The sequence below is a fragment of the Macrobrachium rosenbergii genome, chromosome 55 (genome assembly GCF_040412425.1).
Source record: "Macrobrachium rosenbergii isolate ZJJX-2024 chromosome 55, ASM4041242v1, whole genome shotgun sequence".
NCBI lineage: Eukaryota > Metazoa > Arthropoda > Malacostraca > Decapoda > Palaemonidae > Macrobrachium > Macrobrachium rosenbergii.
The window spans coordinates 31,172,086-31,190,267 of record NC_089795.1 but is presented as its reverse complement, the minus strand read 5'-3'; the positions used below and the strand labels follow the sequence as shown (position 1 = coordinate 31,190,267).

The window sequence follows — 18,182 nt, the reverse complement described above, 5'->3', positions numbered from 1 at the left end:
TGATGTTTCTTTTTGAACTTCCGTAATTGAGTTGTCCATCTTACTCAGTGGCCAAATATAGCTTGTTCCGCATTAATGCACATATTACCGATGGTACTACTCGCAAAAGTTTCAAGGGTTTTCTAATTTACTTTTAACTAGCACTCCGTGTTTCACTTTTACCACTTCCATCTTTAAAGGTGAAGGTATCTGTTTCCCCACTTGCAGAGAAATTTTGAATTCCCCATCGATTTTATTCGAACGAAATTCCATGCATTAAATGCTGTGACTAATTGCTTTGCTGAGTACAATTGTTTTAAAACCAGAAAGTACCAATGATGGACGTGAATGAGGACTTGGAAAAACACTTACTAATGTAAGTGGTCTTTAGGAAATCATTGTGTGCTTCAGCTTAACTAAAAACCTAGGAAAGGGTTATTATACCTCCGGTGAGACTGGAGTTGAGTTAAAAGGCTAAGGCATATCCGTTACCAAGGAGGTCATGCTCTTATTAAACCGACTTGTTTTTCGCGGGATGTATGTACAAGATGCGAGGACGTATAATGTGGAAAGAGTAAAGCATATCTCTCTTTAAGGTTCTCGGAACAGGGATGAATGTCCTTTATCAGTCATGGTAGAGTATATTCCATATACGCTCTCTCTCTCTCTCTCTCTCTCTCTCTCTCTCTCTCTCTCTCTCTCTCTCTCTCTCTCTCTCTCTCTACGTCATACGTGCTTGGTTGACCATGTATTTTCGAAAGCATTATATCATTTGTACAGTAAACATTTTAGCTGAATTTAATGGTGCAGATTAGTATTGTAAGTGCACGTGAAAGGCTGAAATTTTCCTACCACATGGGAGGTTACATCTGATTTCGTCAATTTTGCTTGGTGAAAAAACAGGTAATCGGATAAAGAGAGATTAAAAAGTTTTCTTATCCTAATTAAAATACTGAATCATGCTGAAATATAGCTGCTTGATTACATTTGTAATGATCCAATATCCCGTATAGTATACTGTATAACTGTCCCATTTCCCGTCTTGGCTTCATCCTTAATAATGAAGCAGGAAGTAAGGCTTCAAAAGTTTTACAAGCGGTATTTGGAACAAAACGGGAATTATAAAGGCTCTTTTGTTCTTTTGGTCTTCCTCTTCGATGTTAAGAGAAGTTTTCCCAAACGGTTTCATGACATTTGTACAGGTAATAAAAGGTGTGGGAATTATTCAAAGGCACCGTTGATTGAGTATGTGTGTGAGAGTGTTTTGACTCTCTCTCTCTCTCTCTCTCTCTCTCTCTCTCTCTCTCTCTCTCTCTCTCTCTCTCTCTCTCTCTCTCTCTCTGCGTGTGAGCGCAGTGACTAGTCCATCGTTGTCGTTTTCCTGGATATTTCTGTCATTGTTTTCCATAATATGTACTCTTTATGCTTATCTCTGGGCAACTGGAGACCTTGAAGCTGCTCACGTGCATACAGTGAAGTGTCTGTATTTTCGAACTCGTATCCTTTTTCGCTGTTGTTATTAATAAAAAAAAATAAGAATGAAATACGTTATAAATAAGTCGTGTTGAGTGCTCAATCACTCACAGATATTGAAAGTTATAAAAGGTTTTCCTTCCTTTCTCACAGAAACTTACTCAGTTCATATCTGATTCGAAATCTCTCCGCGTTAGGGAAACTTTGATACTATCCTCCCCGATTCAATGACGTCTAGTTTATCAGCTCTTGCCGACAAGGAACTAGTCGACAAAATCTGTGTATAATGGCAGTTGTCAACTGTTGCCTGTTTATGAAGCGTAGGTTTCAGGTGTATCCCGTACATGTGCTTTTCATGACAATTTCAGATATTCGTTATGTTCTTTGAGAAATTTGTTTCTTTACATTAAGCCAAGAATTATGATCTTTTCTTTTACAAAATTCTTCAGCAAATGACACTTTTTATATATATATATGTGTGTGTGTGTATATATATATATATATATATATATATATATATATATATATATATATATATATATATATATATATATATATATATATATATATATATATATATATATATATATTAAGCAGTACTGAAGAGATTATTTTATGTTAAAATATCCTGTCGTTTTCTGTAAAAAGAGACCATGGTGAGTAGAATTGCTATATATGAGAAATTTATATGAACTTTCACACACGCTCACATACACACACACACACATACATATATATATACATATATATATTATTTATATATGTATATATATTTGTAATATAATATATATATATGCATGCATTAAATAACCGGTACATTAGTTTGCACTTTTATATTGTGCTATTCATAATTTAGTATCGTAATATTTTTTTTTTGCGTATACAGTGCGCATTATGTTCATACCTTCACACATAAATACGTATATCTGCAAATAAAAGAATGTTTGCCTACAGTATTCAGAATTGATTCATTTAGTTACTACATCTTACATATCACAGTGATTGTGTTGTATAACAGTTATGAAAGGTATATATTCTCTGTACAAGCTTGGCACATTGTTGTAGGGAAGTCGGTTTTTATTGTTGATTTCTAACTCAGTGTCTATTTTCGCAGATTTAGAAGCACATTATCTTTGATTTATGCTTCAAGTTAATTAGTGCGGGAATTGAAGAAAATGGATCCATATAAAGAATTTTTTCTTCCACTCGACTCCTTCGGAGTCACAGGGTCGTCATTGGTTAGTCTCTCTCTCTCTCTCTCTCTCTCTCTCTCCTTTGAGTGCCTTACATCACTTCGTTATTTTTCTGTGAAAGAGTCCTCCTAAAATTTTCTCCCATTTCTTTCCTCTCATTTCCTTGAGTTAATTTCATTACTTTACCTATATGGTCCTGTTTTGAAGACATATGGATCTGTGGTTAAGGTAATGCGATGTTGTTATGTAGAGATGGTTAGCTTTATTCACCTATATCGGTAGTGAGAGCAAGTATAGTGTTTTTTAATTATAAATATAGTTTTCATTACTCCCTCCTTGTGCTTACACCTCAGTAATTATATATCCAAGTTTTAAATTTCTTTTTCAAAATCTGTTACTATACACCGGTATATAGTTACCATCTGTTGTATTTGAAACTTGAGTATTTTTTATAAAATATCTTTGCATCCAATTTTGAATGTGTTGCAATTTTATAAATGGGCAATAATCAATATTTTATTTCATTATAGGAGAATGAATGTCCAGAATTTCGTTCAAAGGAAAGTAATCGTTGTTTAGTCTTCACACAAGTCTATCGATTCTGTCATTGACCCGGGAGTAGGATATTTACGTTTTATATTCGAGAGTTAACGTGACCTATCACTGGCATCTCTCGTAAGAGAACACTCGAAAGGTTCGTCTCATCAAATAGGCGAGCGTTGCCGTCTTAAAAAGCTTAACTTGAAGAAACCCCCTTTACATGAATTTATTTTATTTTTTCACATTTATGTAATTTTTATATATATATATATATATTTATATATATATATATATATATATATATATATATATATATATATATATATATATATATATATATATACTATTGTTTCATTGACTAATGTCCTCTAAATGTTTTTTCTTTTCCTTTTCAGGTAAGTCTGAGTCAGCTTTAATTGACGAGTAGACCGGTTGAGGTTACGAAAAGTAAGGAATCATTTTGGCAGTTTCATGAAAAGATGATTATTTGGCTTTTAAATAGTAGATATTTCCATACCTGTGTGAAAGATAACCTCTTTCTTCTTATTTGAAGCCGCTGAGTATTATATTCTAATGAGTAATATCCGTGAATAGACTTTTTTTGTCGAAGATATTTTATCATTTTGTTCTTTTTCTGTTGTACTAGTTACGATTTTACCTGCGAATCATACCCTTAAGTATAGGATATACTGAATTTCACAAGTGAATTTCCTTATCAGTGCAAATTCTGTTACTAACTAAAGTTTGGACTATAATGATACTAATAGAATTTTACCCTTTATTATTTATTTTTAAAACCAATTTGTTGAAAATTGTTACAAATTTCAAGTCAGTATTATTCAACAATAGTGCCAATTTTGGTATTACGGAGAAGAAATAGAATATAACACATATAGTGATTCAAAAAGGAAAATCACGCGGATGAGGAAAGGGAAAAAAGACGGATTTTAAATTAATTGATCATCTGCATCCGGTTGAATAGGACAATCGATCGTCAGAATCAGGTCATGTCATGTAAAGGAGGTGAAGGATTGGACAGATTGGTGATCCTTGAAGGATACCACAAGAAATTATCAGCATTACTGAATTATTTTTCAGAAATAGTCCTTTTTTCGAGGTTATTGTAAATATCCGCGGCTGATGTCATCCAAACTACTCATGAATGGTTGAAGCTCATGCTACTTATCACCCACCAGAAATGACAATTTAAATACATCGTGAGATCTATCTTTGTACTGCCATGAGCGGTGACGAAATTTACTTAAAAGATGATGGGGAAAAAATTACTAAATATGGCTGAAATCGGTTGCAATCTTTGATTTGTGTTGGCAGTAAAATTCTTAGTAATGACCCCTGAATTTGTTTTTTGAAAATTCCATGTCGTTAATGTGTAGGCGATAAAGACGGTCGTCAAGTAAAAACAAAGGGGCAGATAAATCTGAAGTCTGACTGAACACATTTTTTGACAGTTAACTGAAAAATAAGAGGGGACTACCATTGTCAGTATGGAGTTGTTTATTTGGAAACACTTGCTCTCTCGAGACTTTGCAGGATGACAAGATGAAGTGATTGGGGATTGGATAAGGCCTTTATAATCTGAGTGATATCCCAGCTGCAACATGGGTGTCGAAGTTAGGGTATGATGATAACAAAAATAAAAGAATTTCTATTAGATATAAAGATGAGAGTAGTACCTTATGATTGACCTTATGGAAAAGATGTTTGGCGTAAAATGTGATGGATTGCTCGTGAAAACTAATTCTGAGTGCTACATGTATTTTATCTTGGATTAATTCTGTACAGCTTTGATGATAACAAAAGTTCTACCACAGCAATCTTCAAAATAGCTTCAGTGTATCCTTTCCCCGGATTAAATAACTAAAGCGCAAGCATAATAAAACAATGCCTATCATCCAGATATGGGAATGTACATCTACCACCCAGGCAGCACCTTAGTACAACCGATTGTAAGACCGTTAGGGCGTTGAAATGGAGAACAATAATAAAACTAGAAAATTCTGAAAGACGGCTGTCAGATCATCCCGGTGAGCCGCAGGTAGTAGAACAAATGGTAGGAGGAAATGGGAAGGTATAGGTGACAACAACGAGATTTTATCCGAAGATGTAACATTAAATCAAATATGAGGGTGGTTGTTATCAAGATGAAAGTAGCAAAAAAATGCTGCAGAGTATTACCTGTGTTGTTTAGAATTTAATAAAGATTACCATAATTTGTGTTCAGAGAACTTACTGCTCCTGTTGCTTGGCCTTGTTGCTGGGGGAAAACTTCTGTGAGCCAGTTTTCTTAAAAAGCCCTTTGACCAAAGCAGTGAGTTGTGTACCTGGTGATCAGTCAGCTTTGGTGGGTTGTAGCAGGTTGAAGGAGGGCATATGCTAGCATCCTCCTCGAAAAACCTGCCGGGAACATGAATGTTAATACACTTTGAAGCCATCTTTGCTAAGAGTGAAAGGTATAGTGATATATGTGTGTGTGTATATACATACGTGAAAGTATATTTGAATAAATACATTATATTTTAAGGTTGAAACAGTCCTAAGATCTCATACCCTCGTGTTTTCAATATGTGATATTGTGCGTTAGTCTACGAAAATGTGAGTTCTTTGTTGAACCTTTCCTTGTTTTGCGTTTCGACTAAAGTGGTTCGGATCCTCTTGGGGTTTTCAAGATCTCTTTTGATTGCCTTTGCTTAATATAATCCCTTCGTCACGTCCAGGGCTGTTTTTCCATACATTTTTTCTAAGTGTCTAAAAGATTCTCTAGGTTCAGAGTCCACAATGTTAGTATTTATTCCGTTTTCTCTCGAGTTATCCTTTTGAGTGATGATGAATTGAATACCTCTTGTAGTTTGTTAAATCACTGATAAAATATTTAAGATTATAATTTGTTAATTTCTGTTTTTTCACTGAACTATTTAAATATTCATTTACCTGTAAATTTGTTCATTTTACTAGAGTAGCATTCTCATTTTCACCGTTATTTTCTTTCATCCTCGAATCTATTTTTTTTATGCGCAAGTTTCAGTTTACCTTGGCTATCTTTTGTCGTTGAAAGATAAAGTATCCGTATAAAACAATGAACAGCCTTTTATTGGTCAATGAAGTTTTCTGGTACATAGTGCCCTAACGTAATTATCGAAAACTTTCTTATATACTTGAACTCATTTGAAGTTCGTCAAAGATGGTACAAGAAGACACTTTCGTCTTACGAATAAAATTCTGATACAATTAAATGGCAGGTTCTTTTTCAACTCACGATTATGTGTGGAATGGAATATTAAATTGCATTCAGTGACGCCTGTACTTTCCATTTATATCTTCCACATCGCGTTATGGAACTCTTTTACATGAAAAGCTACTCTCAGCTTCCCCGTATGCAAATTAATGTCAAATTTAGCATTGTTTTTTTTTCAGATACAAAAGAAAAAAGTGCACAATTATGTACTCTAGTTTGCCAGCAAGCGAACTAGAGCACAAAATTGTGTACTCAGCTAGTCTAAAGCATTTCTGTCAGTCGATCATTCGCTATTTTGCAGATAGATTTTCCCTATCCCGTTGATTGATTAATTAATTTATTTAGTTATCTATTTATTTATTTATTTATTTTCAGTGTTATCTGTTATACACTTTTGTATCAAGCAGCGAAGAGATTCAAAACTTGACGTCATTCATTCTGCTTTTATGGTGAATTTTTATCGGCCCAAATTTAACTTGCCTTTTATTTTCATTCTTTTTCCGTTTCATTGTCTCACCAGACAGTTATACCCCTCCCTTTTATACAACGCTAATTAACAAACTTTGCCCGCCGTTAACAGAACATATATATTCTCACGTTTTATTCCATTTCTTTATTTCGTCTTTGCCTCATTGTTCCTGTTCGTTCCGCATATTATCTCTTCCATTTGGTTTCTTTTTTGCAAACTTTAAAGCGGCAGAAATGTTTATTTTTGCAGTGTATTTTATTAGCACTTTAACTTCTCGTTTGTTCATCCATTGAAGCGACCATATTGAACGTCAATTTTCCCCGACTCCTTTGTATTTTATTAATCTGTCCTTTAAGTCGCTACCCCCTTTAATGAAGCATTTTTGTCTTACTTAATTATTACTTAACCGCTTGGAGTAGACAGACTCCCGCAGTATCTCCAATTGTGGGTCTGGAAAGTTAATCTCATTCCCTCGGATTCCTTCGTACATTCTCTCACTCGCTGGCCGTTCTTCATTCATGAATCAGGTGCGGTTTACAGAGTACAGTTTTTCTTCTATTTATTTGACAGCTCTGTCTCGCCTATCAAAACCCGTTAATAGAAAGTATGTATTTATGTATGTTTGCATTTGTGAGTTTATGTTTATGCAATTGTTTGCATTATGTCACCACGTCTTGTTTTTATTTTTATTTTATTTATTTATTTATTTATTTTTGCTTTTCTGTTTTTTCAGCATTTCCAGGACTTCCATATTATGATGAAAAATCTAGAATTTTATATAAACTCACTTTCATTGCGCTTAATTTCAGTTCAAATATAGATTTAGATTAAAAATAGTTTACCTTACTGTGTGTGTATGTGTTCATGCCTTTATGTGTGCGTATTTGAAAAAAACTGATGGCCGAGTTCTAGGGAACTGGACTTAATTTCTGTATACATTTCGTCATTACAGTGTTTTTAGTGCTATCAGAGGCCTTGGGATTTTTTATATTGCAGTCATAATATTGGTATCACTTTTTACTTGTGAACTTTCGGACTTTTGCCTTTTAAAATATAAAGTTGATATTCCGCAAAAAATACAGATCTTTGTCTTTCGTAGTTAGTAATGAAATAGGGTTGATATGACCGTAGACTTTATCCATGTTAACAAATCCAGTATTTTATTTTTAATACAGAACCCGAATGTTTAAAATGACACCAGGTGTTGCTCTTTGAGGGATTGTGTTTCGACATCTTTGTTTTAACTGTACTGTATAAGGAGGTAATAACAATTATTTACGGCTTTGTCATCGCTTTGGACACTGTTAACGTAATGCCTGACTTTTCCACAAACACTAATTTCGATGACGACAATCACTTAGGAAATATTTTGATAGGTGGTGATTGTTTATAAGCTTCGCAGTATCATAAACCCAAAGGTCATTGACTCCAAGTGAGGAAAAGCAGTAAACACAACGAAGACATAGATGGCGATTACGAAGCTCTTCGATTAACCAACAACCAAGAGTTAATTGTAGTGATGTAAAAGAGTAAATAAAATCATAACAAGAACAAAAAGTTATAATAGAAGTTTTATGTCTGTCGATTTGGGCCGTCAGTTCTTGCAGTAAATGGCTTATCAATATCCGTGATGTACTGTGAAACAGTCCCTCTGTTAAGTTATTTTACGGAACGTCTTCTGAGTAGCCTTTAACGTCTGTCATCTTTAATATTTTAATGATATCCGAGAGGTAGGCTTACGCGGGAAGTAGTGTAAGTTATTCTTTTCAGTTACATCATGACACACATTATACATACATACGTGCATACACACACACAACCCATGCACACACTTACACACACACACATATATATATATATATGTGTTTGTGTGTGTGTGTGTGTCTGTGATGCGTTTTGTACAAACAAGGCTTCAAATTCGTTTTTTCTGGACCCTTCACTTTTTTTTACCAGAAGTTCAACTTGAAAAAATAATTGTGCCAGAAATTTGTAGATGTTCCCAACAAATTTCTACAATTTTTCTAAGACCACAAGGAGTTAATTTTATTTCTAGGTTAATATGAACTTAAAATCTCCAGTGAAGATTCGTAGCGATCTTCAAGTTATTAAGAAATCGAGCCTTCGTAGTTGAATATTGTGGTAGAATTGTCCCAATGCTTTTTAATGTTTTGGGTGTAACTGTACACATTGCTTTTTATGAAATCCAATTTCTAATTAGAAATGTTCTGGCATTCTTACTGGCTGTACTGTCATTTTTCTCCACTTTCGCCTGGGTTCTGTTCCGTCCCCTCTTCGGCATCCTCTCTTTCTCTCGTTTCCACGCATTTTAAAGGGATTATATTTGGTTGTGATAAGTTAGCCAATCCTCAAACAACACCATCGATACTACCGTCTCTCCGTGGAGGTGAACTTCATCTGTTTCCTGTACAAATGTGTTAAAGATAGTCTCGGCATGGCAGCCACCTGAATTGTTGTACACTACAAATGTGTACATAAAGGGTGTACAGTTTTGGGTCTGATGTGCGTGTGCGTGGCCTGGGGTGGGTCAGGGGTAAGGGAGAATCTAGGAGGACTGCCACTGGCTGAGGGAGGAGGGAGAGAGGGAAGGAGAGGAAGAGGAGTCGGGTTATGGGGGAGGGGGGATGATGAAGGGGAGGGGGGTTGTAGCGAGGGTCTGGCTGTTCGGGGCAGACACTCGGGCTGGTGCCGTCAACGCGTCCGCCCGTCGTGCCGAGCGTGCGTGTGTGTGTGAGACTGTTGTTGTTGTTGTGCTGCCCGCCCACCGCCAGCCCAAAACGCCCACTGACAGCCACCACCGCTGCTGGGCGGGGCTCAGGTGGCCCATACCTGATGGAGAGGGCGAGGGTGGCCACCTGTCTTAAGCTTCGAGGTGTCCTTAATGATCAACCTTTGGAAAAAATAACAGCGATCGGTTGTGTTTAAGCCATATATGTATGAAGTGCATTGTGTCCTGAGGTATATAGATGATAGCAGAGGAATTGGGTGAAAGCAAAAGAGTCATCCTCAGGGGAATCGTGTTACACCAAAGAGAAAATAGTATTGAGATGATAATAGAGGGCAAAATCGCAGCAGCTGCTGAGGCCATTTTTCCTCTCTTGCTCTTCAAGTAGCTCTACTGCTACTGCTACTGCTGCTGTTGCCTCTGCTGTGTTTATTGTTACTGCTGCTGCTGTTGCACATCCTTCTCTCTATTCTATACCACTACAGCCAGTTGCACTCTCTCTCCTCAGTGCCTCCATCTACTGGACCTCCCCACCCATCCCAATCCCACAGCAGTCGAGGTTTTCTCCTCTCTTTCTCTCTCTCCTTTCCTCTCTATCGCCTCTCAGTCTCTCTCATTTTCATTTCTCTCATTTGTGTTGGTGAGTGAAATGCGTATTATTTTCAAAGTGTGGTTTATTCAACATGGCCCTCTGTCTGTGCCCGTCCACAGCGCCCACATTCCTCCGCCCACCACACGCCCATCAGTGCACCGCTGAGCCGGCATCAGCAAGAGGCCGCCGGTGGCCCCGGTGTGTGTGAGGGCGTGAGAGGCGGGGAAAGGAGAAGAGGAGGAAAGAGAAAGAGAGAGAGAGAGGGGGAGAGAGAGAGAGAGAGAGAGAGAGAGTGAGAGAGAGAGAGAGAGTGAGTGAGAAAGAGAGAGAAGGCCACCCACCACTGAAACCCGCCCACCGTGGATCGGGGTGTGAGTGAGAGTGAAGTGTTGTTGTTGTTCTTGCTGTTGAGGAGGAGGAGGAGAAGGAGGAGAGGAAGAATAAGAAGAAGAATAAGGAGGGGGTGAGGTGGAGGGAAGGGCCTAAGGAGAAGAGTAGCAGGTTTGTTGGTGACAGCAGCAGCAGCAGCAGGAGTGATCCGTTGTCAAACCCTGAGGAAGAATGGGTTAGTGACACCCAATGGGTAATGTGTGTGTGTATCCGAGTGTTATGAGGGGCCCCGTTGGTCACCTACTGCTGTAGCTGCCCCCACCCGTCATCATCAGGCGTCTGGCAGCCATGTCCATGTCCTTCTTCACGTTCCCCGTGCCCCGATTCTTGTTCCGGGGCTCCGGCGAAGCAAGAGACGACAAATCGCTCCAGCAATCCCGACAGCAGAAGGATTCGAAAGCCAACAAGCCCTACGACTCGGCTGACCACCATCACCTCTCTGGGTAAGGAAGGACTTGAATCTCCAATGCCTGCCAGGCTGCCATCCTCCTCTCGGTTATTGACGATGCACAGGGACAGGTTCCTCCCAGGTGTCTTTCTTTCACTCTCCCTCTGTCTCTATTTAACAGTTACATCTCAATGAAAGTACATTTATAGGTCATGCACCTTACCTTGAAACTACAAAGAGACATACTACTCCATCACTTTAATATTTTCCAGGGTTTCTCGTATGACTCTCTTGAACCCTTCCCCACCCCCCCCTTTAGTCCTGATATATCCCCATGCTACGTATGAGCTCCGTCAAGTGGTTTTGATTTTTTTTTCTCCTCACCCTTTCACCTCGGTACTCTGTGGAAACCCATTTTCATGAACCCCTCGCATTCTTCGGTATTAAAGTATGATGTTTTTACTCTCTCTCTCTCTCTCTCTCCCTGATTAAATCGGCTTTCTGATCCACACTGTCCCTTCTACACAATTTATCAGTGAGAAGTAGACTTTATCCATCACTGAAATGTTTTGCATTACTCTTCGATTATTACTTATGGCCTAAATACACTCACATCAATGCCATAGAAAACCTAAGATTTTGAAATGCCCAACGTTTTCTTGATAAACATTGGGATCTCGATATGACCAAACATAACCTTTTTAAGAGAATGAAGCATGTCACAGCTTGTGTCTTTGTAGGTTTTCAGCCCTGTTTTTCCTTACAGTTGTTTACCGTGGTCAATTTCCACAGCGTGCTGTCGTTATTTGCATTTATATGTGCGTCCGCGCGCGAGCTATTGATGCCCCATAACAGTTGACAATCACCTTTAAGACTGGTGTCATTTGAAATACACCAACGTGAAATTCATCCATTGTTCGAAAGTTCAAATAATTTTGCTTTGCATCTGTGTCTATTTGCTGATCGTTTCCGAAGTTTTCTTGTGTTGTGGTAATAACATTTTCCTTGGCTTAACATTTTTACACTTATTACTACGTTCTTTCTAGTCGCAGAAAACCGAGACTGAAATAAATACAAATATAAGAAGAATAGAATATAAATTCTCTCTCTCTCTCTCTCTCTCTCTCTCTCTCTCTCTCTCTCTCTCTCAGACACACATCAGACACACATACAGCGAGTATTCTTGTTGGATCTCTGCTTTTAGCAGTTAACATCGTAATGTACTTAAATATGTACTATATTTCCTTTATTGTCACTTTTAATTTTATAATTAGGTTTTAGGGATATATTTTATGAGGACGGGAATTCTGATAGTTATTTTTGGGGAATTTGTAGATTCTGATATTCAGTAAAGATGATAGATTGGAAAATTTTATTTTTATTGTTGCTGAATATGCATGGAAATGGGTGTATATATTTAAATTATCATTTATTGTAGCGGAAGTAGCTGCGGTGGTGGTGGTTGTAGCAATGATTATTAAGTTGCAGTCTTTAAAACAGTCAGTGTCATTACTTGTCTCATTATTACACATGTCTTTCAGTGAAATAGTTATAGTAGCCGTAAAAGTGGATTTGTATTTAAAATTTTATCCTTTCATATTCGTCTCCACACGTGACTCTCGTGCAAAGAAATAGTGTTTGTTCTGATTGGGAAGGAAGTTTATTGATTCTCTCATTTGTTTACCTCTGGTACAAGTAGGGTTTTCGATACAGATAGTGGAATAGGGAGTAGGTTCCAATCCTCCGACAGTGCTTTGATTATTCATCAGTACTACACTACTCGAAATATAATTACTTCTTGAACCTCCCCTCGCCCCCGCCCCCGCCATAACAGCTAACATATAAAATGTCCACTCTCGTAGCATCGTTCACTTGGAATGGGGAAACTGTCGTGTTACGATTTCTTTCAGTGTTCTAATTTTTTTCTTTCTTTTTTTTGGCTGCATTATTTTCGTATGTGCTGAGCTTGCACATACGAGAATAGTCTTTTTATGTATGTATTAAATATCCACACACTTACATTTTTTAAGAATGGTCATGAGAATCAGGATCGTGAGTGCCATGAAATTTTCGGTATTTTGATTCCGTCAGGCCTTGGAGAATGTAGATATTTTTACTGATTTTGAGAAAGTGTTTTATGAATATTTAGAAACTTAGGAAACGTTCATATTTTTCCTAATATACTGCTGGATGATTATACACCTTGAAAGATAAAGACGGGGTAAAATATTTGTTTTTCAAAAATTGATTCTTTCTATAAAATGGTAGTGGTCTCCGTTACAGAGACGGAATAGAAAGGTTTGGAATTGCACCATAAGATAGGTTGTTGATATTGACAGATTCAGCATTAAACTTGTCTTAATAGTGCGCTAACATCTCTCTCTCTCAAAAACTCTCTCTTCTGTTTGATGAATATATCTCTCTCCAAACAGGCTTGTTTGATGAATATATATGGAACATACAGGTGATTGTCTGTGTATATATATATATATATATATATATATATATATATATATATATATATATATATATATGTGTGTGTGTGTAGTGTGTGTATATATGTGTATATATATGTAGGTATATACACATATACATATATATATGAGTGTGTGTAGGTTGGTGTGAATGCATATATGTGTATCATACGTTGACTTTTATATATAAAACTCACTGATATTTATAAATCTCATGTAATGGTGTTACTGCTTTACCTTCTGAACTGAAATAACTGCGAGATTTATTTATAGAACATTTTCTGTTCCTTTATGATTGCAGTGTTTGATTGCTTTACTTTTACAGAGCCCATAACAAATAGATGAGAAAAAATCCAGTTCCGTTGTGTCTGATAGGTGGAGATCATTGGAAGAGTGGTAGTAGGTGTTCATTCTTTTACATCTTTATTCATTGTATACTGAAGCACGCTAACAATGGAGTATCCAGGGAAATTATGTAAGCGGCCAGAGCACTTGAGTGTTGTGTTTGGATGTGTCATTCACGTTTTCAGAGTTGTTTTGGGAAGGCTTTGATGTAAATGCGTACACATAGAAAGTTATGCATACATTTTTGTGCGTGAAGTTTATTAATCTGTGTTTTTTTACATATTTGTCTGTAAAAATGCACCTTTCACATACGGGTTAGGGTTAGTCTTCCGGTCATCGGTATAGGTCTTTTGAGATGGGGCTACTAGACTGGGCGGAAATGGACGGATAGGATGTCTTCATTTAAATAATATATATATATATATATATATATATATATATATATATATATGTGTGTGTGTGTGTGTGTGTGTGTGTGTGTGTGTGTGTGTGTGTGTGTGTATGTCTGTCCGTGCGTATGCACTCGTTAGCTTGTTGAAGTTATATCATTTTATTTAGATTTTTTTTGTTTTTATCTCGTATGAAGTAAGGATTCATTGTATTCTTTTTCAGATAGCCTTGTAGCAAGGTTATATATTGCTAGTGTGAACCATGAACATATAGTTTAAACGATACAGTTTATTTATATACTCATATTTTCTTAATTACGACTTATATTATTATTGTAGGATACCATAAATATAACTTCTTGTTTGATATATTCGTTCTTTGTGCTTGCCTCTTTATTATATTTTTATGTATGTGTGGTTATGTTGATCGGTTTAATTTTTCATTTGATTGTTTTTATTTTGCTTGTATCATCCATTGATACTGGAGCATGAAAGTTAACATTAGGCCTATTAGAGAATGGGTTTACTTTCTCTTATTGATGGCTGGTCTTTCAACGGGTCATTCCTTAAATACCCATTTCTTCGTGAGTTGTAACTTTTTCTCTCTCTGATTTCCCACCTGTGCATATAGTACCTTTTACCTCAGTTGAATGTTGCTCATTTTTTATGACATTGCAAATTCTGTATACAGAGTTGGTACCCTTGTTATTGCTGGCAAATGGCAGAATTTGGAGAATCTTTTCAAAATGACATTACGCCAATTTGTTTGATTTTTCGGTCCCAGTGTTTGTTTGGTCCCTGGCATCTATAATTCGTGTAAATCTGAAAAAGATATAGACACGCCTGACTCATGGAAATTTACTTCCTCACACACACACACCATATAACATTTTCTCATATAGCATAACTTAATGAAACGGCAGATTGCGCTTACCGAATTTCACCCTTTATAAATTAAGAAAAAAAAAAAGTTTCGGTTTTGATATTATTTCATACTTGATTTATCCTAAATGTCCTTGACTAATAGAGCAAAATCCCACTTTGATTTCTCTTAAATTTTATGCAGACGAACGACAACAAATCTCCAAAGTTCAAGGGGTCATTAGCTGTCTTTTCACTCCCTTACTAGCCGTTCCAACATGGGTTGGTCGCCTGCCCTCCGTTCTATTGTGTTGCTAAGGTTCTCTCTCTCTCTCTCTCTCTCTCTCTCTCTCTCTCTCTCTCTCTCTCTCTCTCTCTCTCTCTCTCAGCACTTAACACTTTCGTATAGAATCATATGATATGATCTGTTTGAGTGTTTGGTAGTGGTGAAAAATGTGAAAGAACTCATTATCAGTATTTCGAAAGTTGGAGTGTGATTATTCGGAATCATGTGGAAACGAAGCAAAGCTAGGAAGCCTCTTATTTCAGTTGTGGGAGGATACTCCACAGTTTCAAGTTTTTATGTCCATTTGCTTGCAAATTGATGCTCAACCTTTTATAGGTCGAACGAAATCCACTATTGCTCCGATAATCATAATAAAACCACAAGTGTCCAAACCCTCCTTCTGCGTGCGTCTGTGTGGTATACACAAAAAATCAAACATACATGGAAATTCAGACATAAATATGAATTATGCATGCGAATTTATTATTCTTGATGATACACTTGAATATATTAGTAATGATATATATTTACATATGAATTTTGATGTTTCATTACTCATTGGCGTCATTACTGCCCCACGAATTAGACGAGGTATGTAGAACCTAATACCCCATGAATTACACTAGTTATGCAAAACGTTATGCCCCATGGATTAGACCAGCTATGTGAAACGTGAATTTATCTTTATAAGAACCTAATATTTTTTACATTTTTTCTGTGTAGATATGCAACTTTGGCAGTTTATTGTTAATGGATTTGATCACCAGCGACTTTGAAAATCGTATAAAGCAGATGTTCTCTTCAGTTAAGATTACGTTCGTAATGATGAACATACGAGACGTACTCGGTGAACAAATAGTTTGCTTGTCTATTGATTTCATGTTCATATCTGCAGCTTCTTTAAAACGGATACGAAAACCCTCGGGAAAGAAAATGAATCCATTCACATAAACACTTTTTTTTTTTTTATTGCGGTAAGTACACAAAGGAAGTGTATCGCAGTAAAGGGCTGCTGCGGTCATCCCATGAAGACCTTGTTACTCATCCCCAGGGATACAGTTAGGTTAGTTAGCTCGGTAATATATCCAGCTTGTTAACGCCCGGATTGTCAACGTAGAGAGAGAGAGAGAGAGAGAGAGAGAGAGAGAGAGAGAGAGAGAGAGAGAGAGAGAAAGGGGAGGGGGAGTGAGAGAAATTGCTAGAATCATGTGAAGTTAGCTTTTCCTTTACCCGTATGTGCAGTACGAGAAGGAAATCCTTATGGTTATCGGAATATGGTGAAATTTGCATGCAAAGACACGTATTTAGCTATCTGTCTGTCTATTTATATTTATATATATATATATATATATATATATATATATATATATATATATATATATATATATATATATATATATATATGATATGATATGTATGTAAAGAGATTTATGTTTTTTGTGTGTGTTGGTTCTTGCACGCATGCGTAGGGCTGTGTGTGTGTGAGTCTGTTTGTTCACCAGTGAGCACAGTCCACTTTTGCGGAAGATACCGTAATTCGAAAGGAGACGTAAATTAGAGTGTTTTTTTTTTTTTTTTTTTTTTTTTTTTTTTTTTTTTTTTTTTTTTTTTGTTAGAGATCTTTAAGGAACCGACCTTTACATTTGGCAGCAATTACGATTCTAAGCAAATCATTATTACTTTTCTTTTTCTCATAACATCAATTAACTTATCGTAATTAAAGTAAAATGATAAGTGAACAGTTTCATTTCATGTCGGCTTTAAGGACAAATTTCTATTCAGAGAAGGCATTCTAGTAAATATATGCATGTATTTACTGATTCGGATTCATGTTTAACAAACCAAGGAAAAGTTTGAAACAAACGAACTAAGATTTTTAGGTAGTTTCTTCAGTCTCATTTCATATAGTTCATGATCTCTCATTCTTGTTCTTATTCACCAGAAAAATAATGATACCATATAATATATGGAATTGTATTGAATGATGGTTATCATAATTTCGTAATGTAGAATGATTTTTGGTATGATTTAGCAAGCTGTAAGGAACATGGCTGTTGTGTTAAGTTTATAATGATCATCGGTACATCTTTTGTTTGCGCCATATAATGGTTACTACCGCTTCTCTAAGTCGTAAAATGATTATGTATAATGATAATTGTTATGATTAAGATAAGTAATAATCATTGTTATTACTTTTCTGTATCGTATAGTTATCATTATCATCACTTTTATGGGGCGGTAGGGACGAAGAGCATAGTAATTGCTTGAATTGAAAGTAAAATTATTATTTTGATTGATAACCGAACGGTATGCACTTGCCTTCGGGAAAATTTATAAGCATTTAAAGATAAGAGGACAATTATGTTCGGAGGAAAAGTTCCAAAGTTAGTGGTATTGCCATAGTAAATCAGCAGCATTATCATCTTTTCCCTTTTGAAATTTTTTGCATTTGAGGTGATAGTTAATGGCGATCAAAATTGTGATGCTGGTGAGGGGCATACAGGATAAGATTTCTGTTACAGGCTTGAGATAAAAGCCTTTTGAAAATATCAAATGAACCTGGTGAAGTAAAGTGGCTACATTACATTCGTTTTTTCATATATACTACTTGTTTCTCTTGATAATTTTTTAAACTTCTATATATCTCTGACTTATCCCTCGTTATATTGCAAAATTACCTTTAATGTTTTAATTCAGCTATATCCGAAACACCTTTGCATTTTTTGCACCTTAGATTTAAAATAAATTAAAATCTTAAAATGAAGGCTAATGCTCTGTATTGAGGCATGTTGATGATTCAGTTTTTA

General features: G+C 36.2%; 1 protein-coding gene across 13 annotated transcripts in view; it reads left to right on the top strand.

Moving 5' to 3' along the window:
• The window catches only part of shaker (Potassium voltage-gated channel protein Shaker), a 650,071-nt gene that overhangs the window by 482,424 nt on the left and 149,465 nt on the right, over nucleotides 1-18,182 (top strand). The window contains exon 1 of one of the 13 annotated variants that reach the window (XR_010852300.1): nucleotides 9,409-11,075. The exons of 10 other annotated variants lie outside the window; for them this stretch is intronic. Coding sequence is in view for 2 of the 3 variants with exons in the window: in XM_067099780.1 (XP_066955881.1) it covers nucleotides 10,921-11,075 (155 nt within the window). In the remaining variant the exon portion in view is untranslated. Of the gene's footprint in view, nucleotides 1-9,408; nucleotides 11,076-18,182 lie in introns of those variants that run through there. 2 more of the 13 variants (XM_067099780.1, XM_067099779.1) reach the window with 2 other exon arrangements.